Genomic DNA, 13,823 nt, shown 5'->3' with positions numbered 1-13,823 from the left:
CCTGTGATATTAATCGTAATTGTAGAGCTTTGCACAGGTGACCCAAACCAGGATTCTCCTTCCTCAGGCTTGTGTGTTTTGAAACCAGTCTTGAAATGCAGCCTCATCACTGATTCTGTAGCTATGCTCCATCAATAGTTCACAAACCCGCTCCATGATTTACAGCAGAGCAATATCTTTAAGTGAAAAAACTGTATTTCTCCTTCTCATGGCAGCAGTGCAGTTCCAGCTTCACTGTGGGCATGCACTGTCATTGTACTATGACAGGGGGCCTGATCTGCTTGAAAGCACATATAGAAAGATTTAAACCAGTAATGAGCAAGCTAAAACAAAATTTTAGCCTGTTGCTAGTCGTCATGTTTAGGAGATAATAATTTATTGCTCCAAGTAAGGTATATGGAACTTTTTCCATACATAGGACAGGAAAAAACAGAGAAGTATGGCGCCTATAATGTGCCATGTCTGGTTAAAGAGCAAGTGATGCTCCACTTCTGGCTGCACAGATTAAATCTCTCAGCAGCATTTACATGAACACTATTTGCTATGGTTGACTGCTTTTTGTTGTCATAAATGTTCCACTTCTGTCACCAGACATACAAAATGTCTAATTCTGTCACTTTATTAATAATCCCAACCTGCCCACACTTTGAATATTGACTAATCTGGTTAACGAGATTTACTTTAGTTTTGTTTTAAAAAAGAAGTGGAATGATTATGCATGTGCCCACAAACCCTGGGTTTTTCTTGAACTCTCTCTACTGAACTTCCATAAAAGTTAAAATGGAAGAAAACAAGAAAATACTTCAGACTGGCCAACAATCAAACTGGGAATTGCACACTTGCCTAGAGGAGCAGAACTCAACCACCCTTGGCAGACTGCTACCACTGCAGTTATGGGATTAAAATGAGGGTGTGAGACACTCTTGGCTTGGGATTTCCATGCTTATCTTACCAATCTGGACTTTGAATACTGCCAAGCCCAAAATTAAATCAGTCTGTACCTATCCTTTCATCTGTCATGTCTTTAAATTCAAGCAGCATGCACAGTAGCCACATTTATTTCATCAATAAACCCCCAATTATTCAGAGGGGGCAGAATCATCTTGCTGGTTAATAACTTTTTTCTCTTCATATAAATTACCTCAGCCAGAAGATGCAGCTTACTGTAAATACATATTTATAGCCACCACAATTGGCTTTTAAAAACCCAAACAATAACCAAACAAATAATTAAACCCACAAACATCTTTGCCATTTAAGTGATCCAGAGACATTAAGGAATAACTGTGCCACAGAGATCTTAGTCTTACAGTTGTGTTTTCTTAAAGAGACAAAAATATTCAGTATGCCCCTTTAAGCTCAGAGTTCACTATTTTCAGACAACACTGTTAATAAAATAAAATGCTGATTAATGTTTAAAAGAATGTAAAATGAGAGGAACAGTGAAAATGAAAATGGTTTGAGACTGGAAAGTAAAGCATTATGGCTGAGCTAGTCTAACAACCTGCTGATGTCAACAGTTGGAGCATCCTGTTCTCCACCACCTGGCACGGCCTCTGGCACTTGTCAGATCCTGCACCCAGCTCATGCAGCATGCTAACCCAGCAGAATACTAATCCAGCAAAAATAAAACCAGATCAAATCTCTTTCTGCTGACCTAATTGCAGCCTTCCAGCAGCCAAAGGGAGATGACAAGCAAGAGAGAAACTGTTTCCAAGGGCATGTAATGACAGGACAATGGGGAATAGCTTCCAACTAAGAGTAGGTTTAGATCAGACTTCAGGAAATAATTCTTTACTGTGAGGGTGGCGAGGCACTGGAACAGGTTGCCCACAGAGGTGGTGGATGCCCCATCCCTAGAAGTGCTCTAGGCCAGGCTGGATGGAGCTCTGAGAAATCTGGGCTAGTGGAAAGTATCTCTGCCCAGGGTCAGAGGGGTTTGAACCAGATAAATTTCAAGGTCCCTCCTGACCCAGGCTGTTCTATGATTCCATGATTAGCAATTTTTTTCAGAGCAATACAGATTCCAAGAAGGGCCAGAATGAATTCCAGTGAGTAGGGGAGTCTAGGAAGGCTAGGACAGGGATAAAATGGCCTTTTTCAGCAGCAAACTGATGGCATAGCATAGGCATAATGTATATTTTCAACCCAACTGGCTGTATCCTACGTGGAAAGTTTTTAAGAAGTCACTGCATCCTCCACTGAGGGCACTACATGCTGACCTGTTTAATATCGCTGCAAATACAACTGACAGTTTAAACCTTCTCTCAGAGAGATCCTTAAGTCAGTCTCCTGGAAAAGCATTTTAGCCAGAGGACATTAACCTGCAGGGCAAATGAAAAGCTGGAAGGGGAAGACTGGAATAGGGAAAACTGGAAATGGTAACTTCTTAAAGGGTGACAACTAGACCTGCAAAACCTGTTTGTCACATTTCTAACTGATCTGACTGTAAGACATGGGATAAGCATGCAAGACGTATTTCAGAGGGCTTCTCAGCCCCCACCTCTTTATTCTCTGGGAGGAGGCCAGAGTCACCAAAATAGGAGTGACTGATACACTCTGCCATCCTAAAATGGGGACATAAAATGCCTGACAGGAGCATGCAAAGAGTGTCCAGTGACAGAGCCAGACACAGTGGGCACAAACTGAAAGACAAGAGGCTCCATCTGAACATCAGGAAACAATGTTGGTCATTTTTTACTGTGAGAGTGACTCACAGTAAAAGTGAGCCAAGCAAGGCTGTGAAGACTCCATCAGTGGAGATACTCAACAGCCAATTGGACAGAGATATTCAATAGCCAGCTGGTTTTGGGCAACCAGCTCTGTGTGGCCCTGCTTGAGTAGGAGGCTTGGATCAGACAGCCTCCAGAGGCCCTCTCCAACCTCAGTCTGTGATCTTGTTATCCTGACTGTGTCCAAGCTACTTTCAGAGAACAAAGTGCCATGAGCATCCAGTAGCATGGTAAGTGAGCTCAGTTCTGGTGCAACAATAAGGTCTGGCAGAGAAACATGCTTAGCAAGCCTTAGCTCTCCTCTACCCTCTTCTTCAACACAAGAGGTTGCAGAGTTTCCTCCATTAAGCTTTATTTGTTGAATGGCTTGCCAAGGTATACAACATGTTTCACAAGCTACTGCAGTCATTTTAATCCTCTTCAGCATTGTGACAAACATGGAAAGTAGCCTCACTTAAGTGGAAAATCTCACCCCAGCACTGAGGACATGACAGGGCACTCTGGGGGCAGGTGACCTTGATGAAACTGAGTCTGGAGATTATTTGAAGAAATGCTGGTCTGAGGATTTGCATAGTTCAGACTAATGACTTCCTGAGTAACTGAATTTACACAGAAAGTGGTAATCAGGATGGTCAAAGATAAACTGCTTCCAGCTTCATTTCAATCACCAGGTTGGCATGATCCATTCTAATGGATCTTGTCTCTGCTGAACTTGGTCTTCAATGCACTGCTCCTATCAAATGATCTTTCTCCTGTTTAAATGCAGTTAATTGCCAGATGTGAATGTACACTTCACAGTACACACGGCTACAAGAAACTGCAATTGCAACCTTTTCTACCTTTTCCCCGGTTCATCACAGTAGTGATCTTTCATCTCTCTGGAGAGAGAAAGAAATCCGCTTTGATGACCACCTGTGTTTTATGTCATTCCTGCCATCCTGGCTATGCATTACTTCTCTGATTGAGAAGCAATTCACATTGACTACCAGGTAAGTTATCTACACCTCCGTCAACTTGCATTATAAATAAGAGAAATGCTAGCTCATGTTCATTACCACTAATGACTATTTCCTCCATCAGCTCTTGATAGTATGGCATATAGTAGGGAAAAAAGCCAGTATGGTACAAAAGCAAAAAGGAACAAAGGCAATCTGTGTCTCCTACCTCCGCTCGACCTTCGTAGTATGTTAGCATAGACTTTGTAAGTACAAAAAGCCTCTCTTTGTAGTTTAAGGGAGAAGTCCTCTTCTTCTGCTGTGATCTTTTAATCAAAATCTCTTGTAGGATAGTAGTTGTATTCATTTCAGCCACTTGTCAGCACTCTTCTAGCCATTGAACATCAGTTCCTGTGAAGATGAGGAATAAAACATTACCAGATCTTTGGAGGATCACAGAATTTGAGACTTCTGTAACAAACAGAGCTTCTACTTATAAATGAAACTGCCTGAATATCAGAAGGCTGGAGCTCACATGGAAGTTTACAAAAGTTAATTATTAGACTAAAAAGTTCAGGCTTTGCTCAGCTGAGGGCTGCACTGGCACATTCCCAGGAAGCCAAAAGCTGTACGTGACTGGGATGAAATAAGGTACACTGCAGCCTATGTCACAGAGGATATAGGTGAGAAGTCTCAAATGTGCTCCAGGCAAGCAGCAGAGTACAACTGCTCTTCACCACAAACCTGTATAGAAGTTTCTAACTTGTACAGAAGTTTTAATTGCTAAGGTTTGTGCATGTATAAATGTCATTTGCAAAAGAGTTCTATATACAAAATTGAAGATCATAGAATATCCTGCAGGGAAGACACCTATAAGGATCATGGAAGTCAAACTCCTGGCCCAGAACAGGACCCAAGCATTCCACCATTTATCTGAGAGCATTGTCCAAATGCTCCTTCAACTGTCAGGCTTGGTGCTGAGATCACTTCTCTGGGGAGCCTGTTCCATTGCCAAACCACCTTCTAAGTGAAGAATATTTTTCTAATATCCAACCTAAACCTCTCCTGACGCAACTTCAGGCCATTCCCTTGGGTTCTGTCACTGGTCACCACAGGGAAGAGATCAGTGTCTGCCTCTTCTCCTCCCCTCCCAAGAAGTTGCAACTGCAATGAAGTCTCCCCTCAGTCTCCTCCAGACTGAACAGACCAAGTGTCCTCAGACATTCTCCATATGGATTCCCCTCTAGACCTTTCACCATCCTTGCTGCCCTCCTTTGGATACTCCTGAATAGCTTAATGTCTTTCTTACACTGTGGCACCCAAAACTGCACACAGCACTCGAGGTGAGGCTGCCCCAGTGCAGTGCAGAGCAGAGCAGAGCAGGACAATCCCCTCCCTTGCCCAGCGGGTGATGCTGTGCCTGATGCACCCCAGGACAGAGCTGGCCCTCCTGGCTGCCAGGGCACTGCTGATTAATAGTCAACTTGCCATCAACCACAGCTCCCACATCTCTTTCCAAAGTGCTGCTTTCCAGCCTCTCATTCCCTGGTCTATACACACAACCAGCTGTCCCACGCCAGGTGCAGAATCCAGAATATGCCCTTGTTAAACTTCAAATGGTTGGTGATTGCCCATATCTCTAATTTGTCAAGGGCTCTCTGCAGGGCCTCTTTCTGCCCTTGAGGAAGTCAACAGCTCCTCCAATTTAGTATTCTTGGAAAACTCATTTAATATTCTTTTGATTCTTCATTCAAGTTGTTTATGAGGATGTTGAAGAATGCTGGACCTAAAATTAAGAGAACTGGAGAACTCCCTGGAGAATTCCACTAGTGACCAGTCATCAGCCTGATGTAATCTCATTTACTAAAACCCTTTGTACCTAAGATGGATCAGTAAAAGTAATTTTGAAAATTCATCTCAATTGTATTACAGAAAATTTTCAGACACAAATGGTTGTTTAGAAGATGTCAGTTTGAGAACAAAGAACTTAAGCTTATTTTTCAGAAACTGCTAAGCATATGCCTTCCAACTTCTGTTTAGAAAGACTTCATGCTGTCAAAATCAAGCATTTGAATTCAGACAGTTTTGGTCACTCAGTAATGTCAAGCTGCTTTAAGTTCTACACCATGACTGATACCTGTAGGACAGTCTTAGGAGTACATAAAAACCAATGCACCCACAGCTACTTTGTTTGCAGATCTGGCTCCAGGGTCGTGCCGTAGGCAATCTCTCTGTTCTTTGCAATGATGCCAGCTTAAACACAGCTGACCGCCTCCCTCATCAACTCACCAGTGTCCTGTCATGCCACCCTGCCTTGAGCAGGTGTTCCTCCTGCCAGGCTGGGAAGCAGGTTAGGGAAGGGATCCAACCAGACATTTCATCATGCAGCACAGGCAGCTGCCTGCACAGACACATTAAATGAAGTGGCATGGAGGCAGGAATGAAAGGTGTGGGGGAGGTTGTGGAGATGCTGTTCCAGAAATCTTTTCCCCCACTCCCTTTTGCTTTGCTCACTTTCTGCCAGCCCTGCCCATGGCACCACTTGGGCCCTCCCTGCCTGAAGCTGTGCTCCAAAGCCAGGAGAAGTTGCAGGCACAGACCTGGAGAGCAACTCAAGCTAGAGCAGCACAGCTGGAGCTCAAGCCATGGCTTGAAGAAGGAACAGCAGCATCTGCTGAAGCACCAGAGACTGTGAACAATCTCTCAACTGTTTGGAGGGAGTGGGGGGAATAACCCAAACCAAAGCCCTAGGATAAAACAAAAAAAAGAATTCATTCTTCAAAGGGCTTACTTTATGCACCTATTTGCTACTTAGAGTATTTCAGAATTCACTGAGGAAATGGCATGCACATTTTTCTCTGCAGGCAACATAACTTCAGCATGGACAAAACAGTACATTTCACAGAATTGTGTCAGAGAATCTTGAAAAATCACAAACCTCCTCACAACACTGCCTTACACGATTTAACTTTTAATAAAATCAAATGTAGACAAACTCACTGCAGTGTGTCTCATTTTGTGATCAATTAATGGCTGTCACAATATATGAAATGGCACCTTTTGCCTTCCAGTCTAGTGTTGATATTACTTTTCACTCCCTGGTTTGACCAGCTGAGCTCTCATAGCCCATACTGCGGCTATCTCAACAGCTGGAAGTAGTTGTTAACAGCTTCAAAATATCCTTTTTTTCCTAGGAATACATCTTCATATGTTAAAAAAAAATACATATTCATTGGTTTAAATGGAACTACAAAATAAGACCGGGCTAGGATGCATAAATAGAAGATGATGATTGGACTGCAAATGGTGATTACTATGAATAATCTCTTTTTGTTATTTCTCTTCTTCTGAAATTGCATACACATACATTTTGTTGGTAATCTGTCATATTGAATTCTGGGAAGAAGGCAGATATTTTTTAATCAATAATTGTCTTGGATATGTTATTTAACTACTAAAGCTGACCAATTCTGATTTATTGCACCTCTAAAAATAAATTGGCAATCTTAAAGGTAATTGTAGAAGGAAGAATACTACCATAAACTGAAAATACAAACATTGTCCAAAAAATTAAAAGTCAGTATTAACTTTCAGACCAGCTTAATGCACACAAAACTTTAAGGGTTCCTATCACAGGCTCTCCCACTCAAAACAATTCTACCGTTCTCAATAGTAAAAATTGTACTGCTTGTACTTAAGAAAAACATAATTATTATCCATCTTATCTCTAGATCCCTAGAGTGCTGCATTAGAGAGCACAAGAAGAATTCAAAGTTAACTATGATTTCAAGTCTCAATAGTGATAATGCTAATATATTTCAGTTCTCTACCACGTTACATTAACATGACAGAAGAACCAAAAAATCCTTTTGACAAATCAGGGTTAAAAAATAAAAACATCAGCAAATGTCTGCACTTGGTTGCTACACTGAATTATCTCTGCTATGAAGATTTCAGCAGATTAGAACCAGTTTCCCAGGTCACAAGATCAGCCTTTGAATCTGCATTTGGTCACAGAAACCTGCCTTATTTGGGGTTATTTCCAAGTCTATGGCTCTAGATACATTTCTGCTTGGCTCAGGAAAATTGAACCCTTACCTATTATTCTGAAAGTTCTTTTTCAGAACAGCAATACTCCATTAAGAAGCCCCTGTAACAGCCACACTTGCCTCTTAACAAACCTATATATCACTACTTTTCTTCATTACAGTATTCGACATTTTCTGCAAATTTTCCCTGTCCCTACTTCCCCTCAAACACTCCTTTGTTCCCAGGCCATCCCTCAGAACATGAAGCTGTTTGCATGACACATTGTTATCTTATTATAAACAACTGTGGGAGTTTCAGGCTGACACCCAATATAAATTTTTCACAATATGACTGGTGCCAAGGAATTGCCCTGCTCCCTGCCAACTGTAGTTACAAAATAACAAAGACAATCTAATTGCAGAGATGCTGAAGACTCAGAATTCCGGCAGAAATCAGAAAGAGTTACAGATTCTCAGCTTTTCTCAGGGCAGGAAAACATCCTCAACTTTAAGTAGCAAATATCTGCATCAGCTTGTGTTTCCCATCTTCCCAATATACAAGTATTAATCTGTAAGCCATGAAGTCACCGTACACCTTCCTCAAAACAAATGAAAACTGTTCAGATAAGCCTTCTAAGTCAATATTGGTCCAAATGCACAAGGTACCTTTTCATTTGTAGACAGAGCTTCTTATGCATGCCACCTTCCCCAGTTTTCACTGGGGAAAATTGAGCCACTAAGCGATGTGGTAAACTCAGGTGTTGCAACACTACCCACCCCACATATCTTCTGGTTCCCACTCCCACCTCCCAGATTGTGTCTGTTTATTGAAACAGTTAGTCACTGTACGCACCTTTAACATTCAAAATGTTGTAAAAAATGTATGAAATTCCCAGTGCAAGTTCTAGTGAGCAGAAAAGAGAAAGTGCATCCAGTCTGATCAGGGCATCTCTCAGCCAAATGTAACAAGCAATTGTCACTTTTTAAGGCACAAATCTTTGCACCACACATAGTCATGGAAAGGCTTGCAAGAAAAAAAACATTCTGAAAAACATACTTATCACAATGATGCAAAAGGAATGCTAGGAGGAAATATTTGTAGCTGAAAAGAAAAATGAAAGCAAGGTGGAACTGCTTTCTGAGTTTCACCATCTCCTTAGTGATGGTAAAATTTCCCTAGGAATTTGTGTCCTTCAGTGTAAAGTCTTAATGAAAGCTGATGGACAACCAAGGCAGACAATCCCTCTAACTAATAAGCATCCTCAGCTTTCTTAGATTTCCTGCATATTGCACAACTGCTCTTTTTCAGATTTGGGACACATCAATTCAAACCCATGTCAACTCCAGATCTGGATACTTAACATTCAGAATATACTTCCTAGGGCAGGAGATTAAAAAAATATATATAGAATATTCACTACTTCAGTTTTTGAAAATATCAATCAAAATGTTGATTTTAAAAACCCAAGTGGTACCTTGTAATCCCTCCTCAAACCTGTATTTTTTAGAATATTTTTCCTCCTTCATTTTAATTAGTTCAGATCAGTTTGCTGACCAAGCTCATATTGTGTCCTTGCAAATGTCTGCAGTGGAGCAAGTGAACAGGCAACACAGTGCTCCTCTGGGTAGAGAGCAGAAACAGTGGAGAAGGAACAAGGAAAGGGGAACTCCTCACCCTGTTTTTTCTGCTGAAGCTTCTGTTGCTTTACCATGAAACCATGAACTGAGTTACATGTGAACAGTTATTTACATAAGTATCCAGCACAGGCTTATCTGAATAATTACTACTCAATGCAAGCAAGGGTTGCAAAATATACTCTTGTATTGCCTTTTTGCCCCACATCTAAGGTTGCAAATTCAAACTCCAAAAAATAAAATACCAGTGTTATTAATCCCTGTTCAAAAGGTAAATTTCACAGAAATGCAAATACAAAAGAAATATACTATAGTAAAAATTTGTCATAATTTTAAAATTCATGTTCAGGGAAAAATACTGTAATAATACAAAATGTACCATATCCAGAAAAAGGAGAAATAAAAAATATTTAGAAATATTTAGATTTACTTTTTTCATCTTTTTTAACAGCAGACTCTCAGAAACCACTTCGATCATATGCAAGTTTGGGGTTTTTTTAACTGTGAGAAATGTAATTTGGGGGGACTACTTTCTAAGAGATTTCAAAATTATAGCCAAAGGTTTTCAAAAGCTTTGTTTTTCTTTGAAAATCAGCCAAACAATAAATGGCTAATTTTATATACACAATCAAATCCTGCGAAAATAAAATTCATATTTGCCTGTATGAAACTTAGGTTTAAAAGTAAACAGGCAAAGGGGTAACTCTGTGACAACACTGACTGGAGATTCTGAGACCATGTGATGTTGCAAAATATCCTTTATTCAGCTGAAAGGTACTCATGTACACACACAGAAGGAGCATTTTATCACAGTCAGAACCAGTTTTCCAAAATTTCTTGGAAACAGGCTCACTACATTTTACAAAATACATATTTGTTTCCTTTTGGCTTTCTAACTTAGGGAGTTGGGGTAAGCAAAGAAAACAATGATGAGAAGTGTGGTCCCTCTCAGGGTCAGTTGGCATTGAGGTGGTTTATCACACCAAACTGGAGCATCAGCTCATCAACCATTGCAAAAGGGAAGTGCATCCCAGAGAGTGCACAGAACAGCTCAGGAAAAATGGTAAGAGCAAAAAAAGGGTTTCTTTTCCCCTTACAACAATGATTTAGTTGAATGGCATGTACACCTCTCCAAATAATTTATAAACTCAGCTGTTGCTTCTTACTGGGATTGCCTGCAAGCCATACACTCCAGTTACTAAGTTATCATTTCACAGCTTTAGAAGGCACCTTCTTCAGAACTAAATTATTCAGGAAATTTATGAAACAAAAATTACATTATTACCATCCACGATGAAGGCAATATGGTGACATTGGCATTTTCTACTTGAAATTATTTAGTACTAAGTTTGAGTTAGCAACACTATGAGATACCATACAAAAGATGGACTAATCAATTTTCACTATCCTCAACAACTTTGTATATTTTTATGCATTCCTCTAGAGCTGAGTACTTGTGGTTCTCTTATTTTTCCCACACAAAAACTTTGCAATATTCATAAACTTGCATTAACTATTTTGCCTTCGGTTTATTCAGACCAAAAACCTCTATCATTTGTAATGTTCTCTGCTGCAAGACAATAAAGCTGAAAATTAGTTTGGGACGTGGGAAACCAAGGCACAAAAAAAGGCTTTGAAACTTCAGTATTTGATATTAACCCTTAAAAGGAAGACAGCAGATTTTCCCAGGTCCAGACTTTGTAGCTCAGGTTTCTTTTTATTCTAAATACCATGTATAAAGCAAAGTGAAAATGGCAAACAATTTTCTGTTGTCATCCAGCAGGTTTTGCCCTCTATGGTGCCATCACCAGGACTTCAGGATGCTGCAAGAAGTTTGACTGTAGCGGGCAAGATGAGGCAGAGCATAAAGAGATTTGCTTAATTCACTTGTGCAGCATAAAGGTCTGGTGAAGAATATTGGCTTGGTTTACCTGCACAAATATAACTGACCCTCACCTGACAGAGAAAAGGTAAAAGATAAAGTATGAACAGAAAGGGAAGGACAGGGTCTGAACTGGGAAGAGTTGTGTGAGGTACTGGTCCCTTTCACATGTTTATGTACCTTTGAAAGGAAACAGTCCACTTTATTCTGGCAAGTGTTTCCAAAATAAGGTTAGAGCGGGACATGGAAGAGCTAACTCCAAACTGGCATGGCATTGGTTTGGAGGAGCAGAAGCTCCTAAAGAGCAGAGTCCATATGCTTCACTTCTACATAGACCAAGGCTACTCCACCACTACCCCACTGGCTGGACATTTAGTAAAGCAGAGCGCTGCCTCAGCCTTTTTCAGCCCTGCCGATAAGAAGGGAAGAGAAATGGTAACACCCACTTACTAAAGAAACAGGCAAAGATGAGAGTGGCAAACAAAATGGGTGATGCTTGTGCAAAAGATTTTCCTACTTCTCCAGGAAGTTGAAGATATAGAGGGCTGGAAAAATAAATGCTCTATTAAATCAGAGGTTGAACCTAACTCTGTTAAGGAATCCTGAAGCCCACTATCAAGTAGGACAATTGCTTCTGTACACAAAACTGCAAGTATGAGAAAAACAAATCAAATCTATAGGAAAGAAAAATATAAAAAGAAAAGAGGTCAACAGAGCCTGAGGATATCCTTCTTTTCAACTACCATAAAGGATTCAACTTAATTAACTTTCTTCACAATTTGAACTTGTCTTCTCAAATGTTATACAATCTCAGATAAGCACATGATATTTAGACCAAAAATAAGCTAAATTTATTTCAGTATCCAAGACACTCTTTTGACATGATCTAACTAACATACTGAAATTATGACTGTCTTTACGCACAGGGAATGACTAATACTTCCTCAGTTATTTCTCTTTCCAAACAAGATCTCTTTTCCCTAAAGAGCTACTTGCTCTCCACCTTCTAGACTCTGTGGAAGCTACACAGTAAGGAATACTTCGACAAACATGAGAACTTCTACTGAAGACAAAGCTGAGAAGTTGACTCAGATGATGAACTACTGGCCTCATCTCACATGTCAACTAATGGATGTATTTACTTTCAAAGTCTTTATTTTGAGGTAGTATTATAAAGTCACTCGATAAATGTTGCTTTTTCACATCTACTGAGCAACTGACTAGTCCCAACTGGCAAGGCTCAGTAAGTGCAAAAAAGCAACATTTAACCATATCTAAACAATATATCTAAAGCTACAGGTCAGAACTGCCTTCTGTGCAGGAAAAACCCAAGGCAGTGAGGAGGGAACAGAAAATATCCAAGTTGCATTTGTCACATTTTCCCGTGTTGTTTTCACTAGGACACATGCCCTCTGCTACAAAACAAGTGCAAGAGATTGAACACAAAACGAACAACCATTTACATTTCAGCTGAGATGTTGTACTGCCCTTCCCATGCGTGGCAAAGCAGTGGTGTTGGCAAGGTCAGCATGCTTATCTTGTGATTCCAGACTCTCTTACCCTGTTATGTTGGATAGGTGTGCTTATTTTGGCTGGGGTAGAGTTAACTTTCTTCACAGTGGCTAATATGGGGCTGTGTTTTGAAACTCTGTTGATCACAGTGTTGATAATATAGAGATGGCTTTGTAATTGCTGGGCAGTGTTTGCACAAAGCCAGGACCTTTTCTGCTTTTTGTTCTGCCACGCTAGCAAGGAGACTGGGGATGCACGGGAAATTAGGAGAGGACACAAATGGGACAGGTGACCCAAACTGGCCAAAGGGATGTTCCAGACCATATGACGTCACCTCAGTATATAAAGTGGGGAGAAGAAGGAGGAAGTGGAGACATTTGGAATTATGGCATTTGTCTTTCCAAGAAACTGCTTTGCATGATGTAGACCTGCTTTCCTGGGGATGGCTGAACACCTGTCTACCCACAGGAAGTAGTGAAAGAAATCCTTGCTTTTACTTGCATTTCAGTTACTTCCTAATAAAGTCTCCCCATACAGGACTGAAAAATCAGGCTGTAACCTTGAAGAATTTCTTCTTCACATACAGTGCATCCTAAGCAACGAGGAATACCAAAGGACTTCAGCTTCATTCATGTCAATATATAAGTTATTAATTCAGGGGAAAAGTTTCTCACTGAATCTGAAAATAAACACAACTGACACATGGCTGTGGTCTCATGTTTTCCCTTTCCTCTGGTTAATGCAAGGTAGTGAGCATCTCTACCAAAGCAGCTTGTTATCTCTGCTCTCCTTGATGTCACATCTCAGATGTGCTGAGGTGTTTCAACTGTTGCAAGTTAAACAGGGAATGAGAGCACTTGTCAGGTGTCACACGACATTTATGGTCTTAAGGAACAGCATTCAGCTCAAACTCTTTGAGACATCATGCAATGCAGTCATTAATGTTTCACGGTATGTTACTCCACTCTGCTTACCTATGGTGAGACACAAGGATATTGGAGAATAAACCAAACGTCATCAGAACTTGGGTTACTGTAATCCAGTCCCATTGAGGTCAAAATTACAAGAAGTAAAGTTAAGGCACTGCAAAGGTAAGATA

At 40.5% G+C, this 13,823-nt stretch overlaps 1 protein-coding gene across 4 annotated transcripts in view; it reads right to left on the bottom strand.

Annotated features, from left to right (window-relative positions):
• TEC (tec protein tyrosine kinase) overlaps window positions 1-13,823 on the bottom strand; it is a 55,791-nt gene that overhangs the window by 24,579 nt on the left and 17,389 nt on the right. For 3 of the 4 annotated variants that reach the window (XM_068188388.1, XM_068188385.1, XM_068188387.1), the window contains exon 2: window positions 3,897-4,078. In XM_068188388.1, the coding sequence (XP_068044489.1) occupies window positions 3,897-4,034 (138 nt within the window). In that variant the 5' untranslated portion in view covers window positions 4,035-4,078. Of the gene's footprint in view, window positions 1-3,896; window positions 4,079-6,267; window positions 6,412-13,823 lie in introns of those variants that run through there. The other variant, XM_068188386.1, reaches the window with a different exon arrangement.

The sequence above is a fragment of the Anomalospiza imberbis genome, chromosome 4 (genome assembly GCF_031753505.1).
Source record: "Anomalospiza imberbis isolate Cuckoo-Finch-1a 21T00152 chromosome 4, ASM3175350v1, whole genome shotgun sequence".
Classification (NCBI taxonomy): Eukaryota; Metazoa; Chordata; class Aves; order Passeriformes; family Viduidae; genus Anomalospiza; species Anomalospiza imberbis.
Note: the sequence above shows the minus strand (reverse complement) of the source record. Positions and strands in the feature narration are given on the sequence as shown.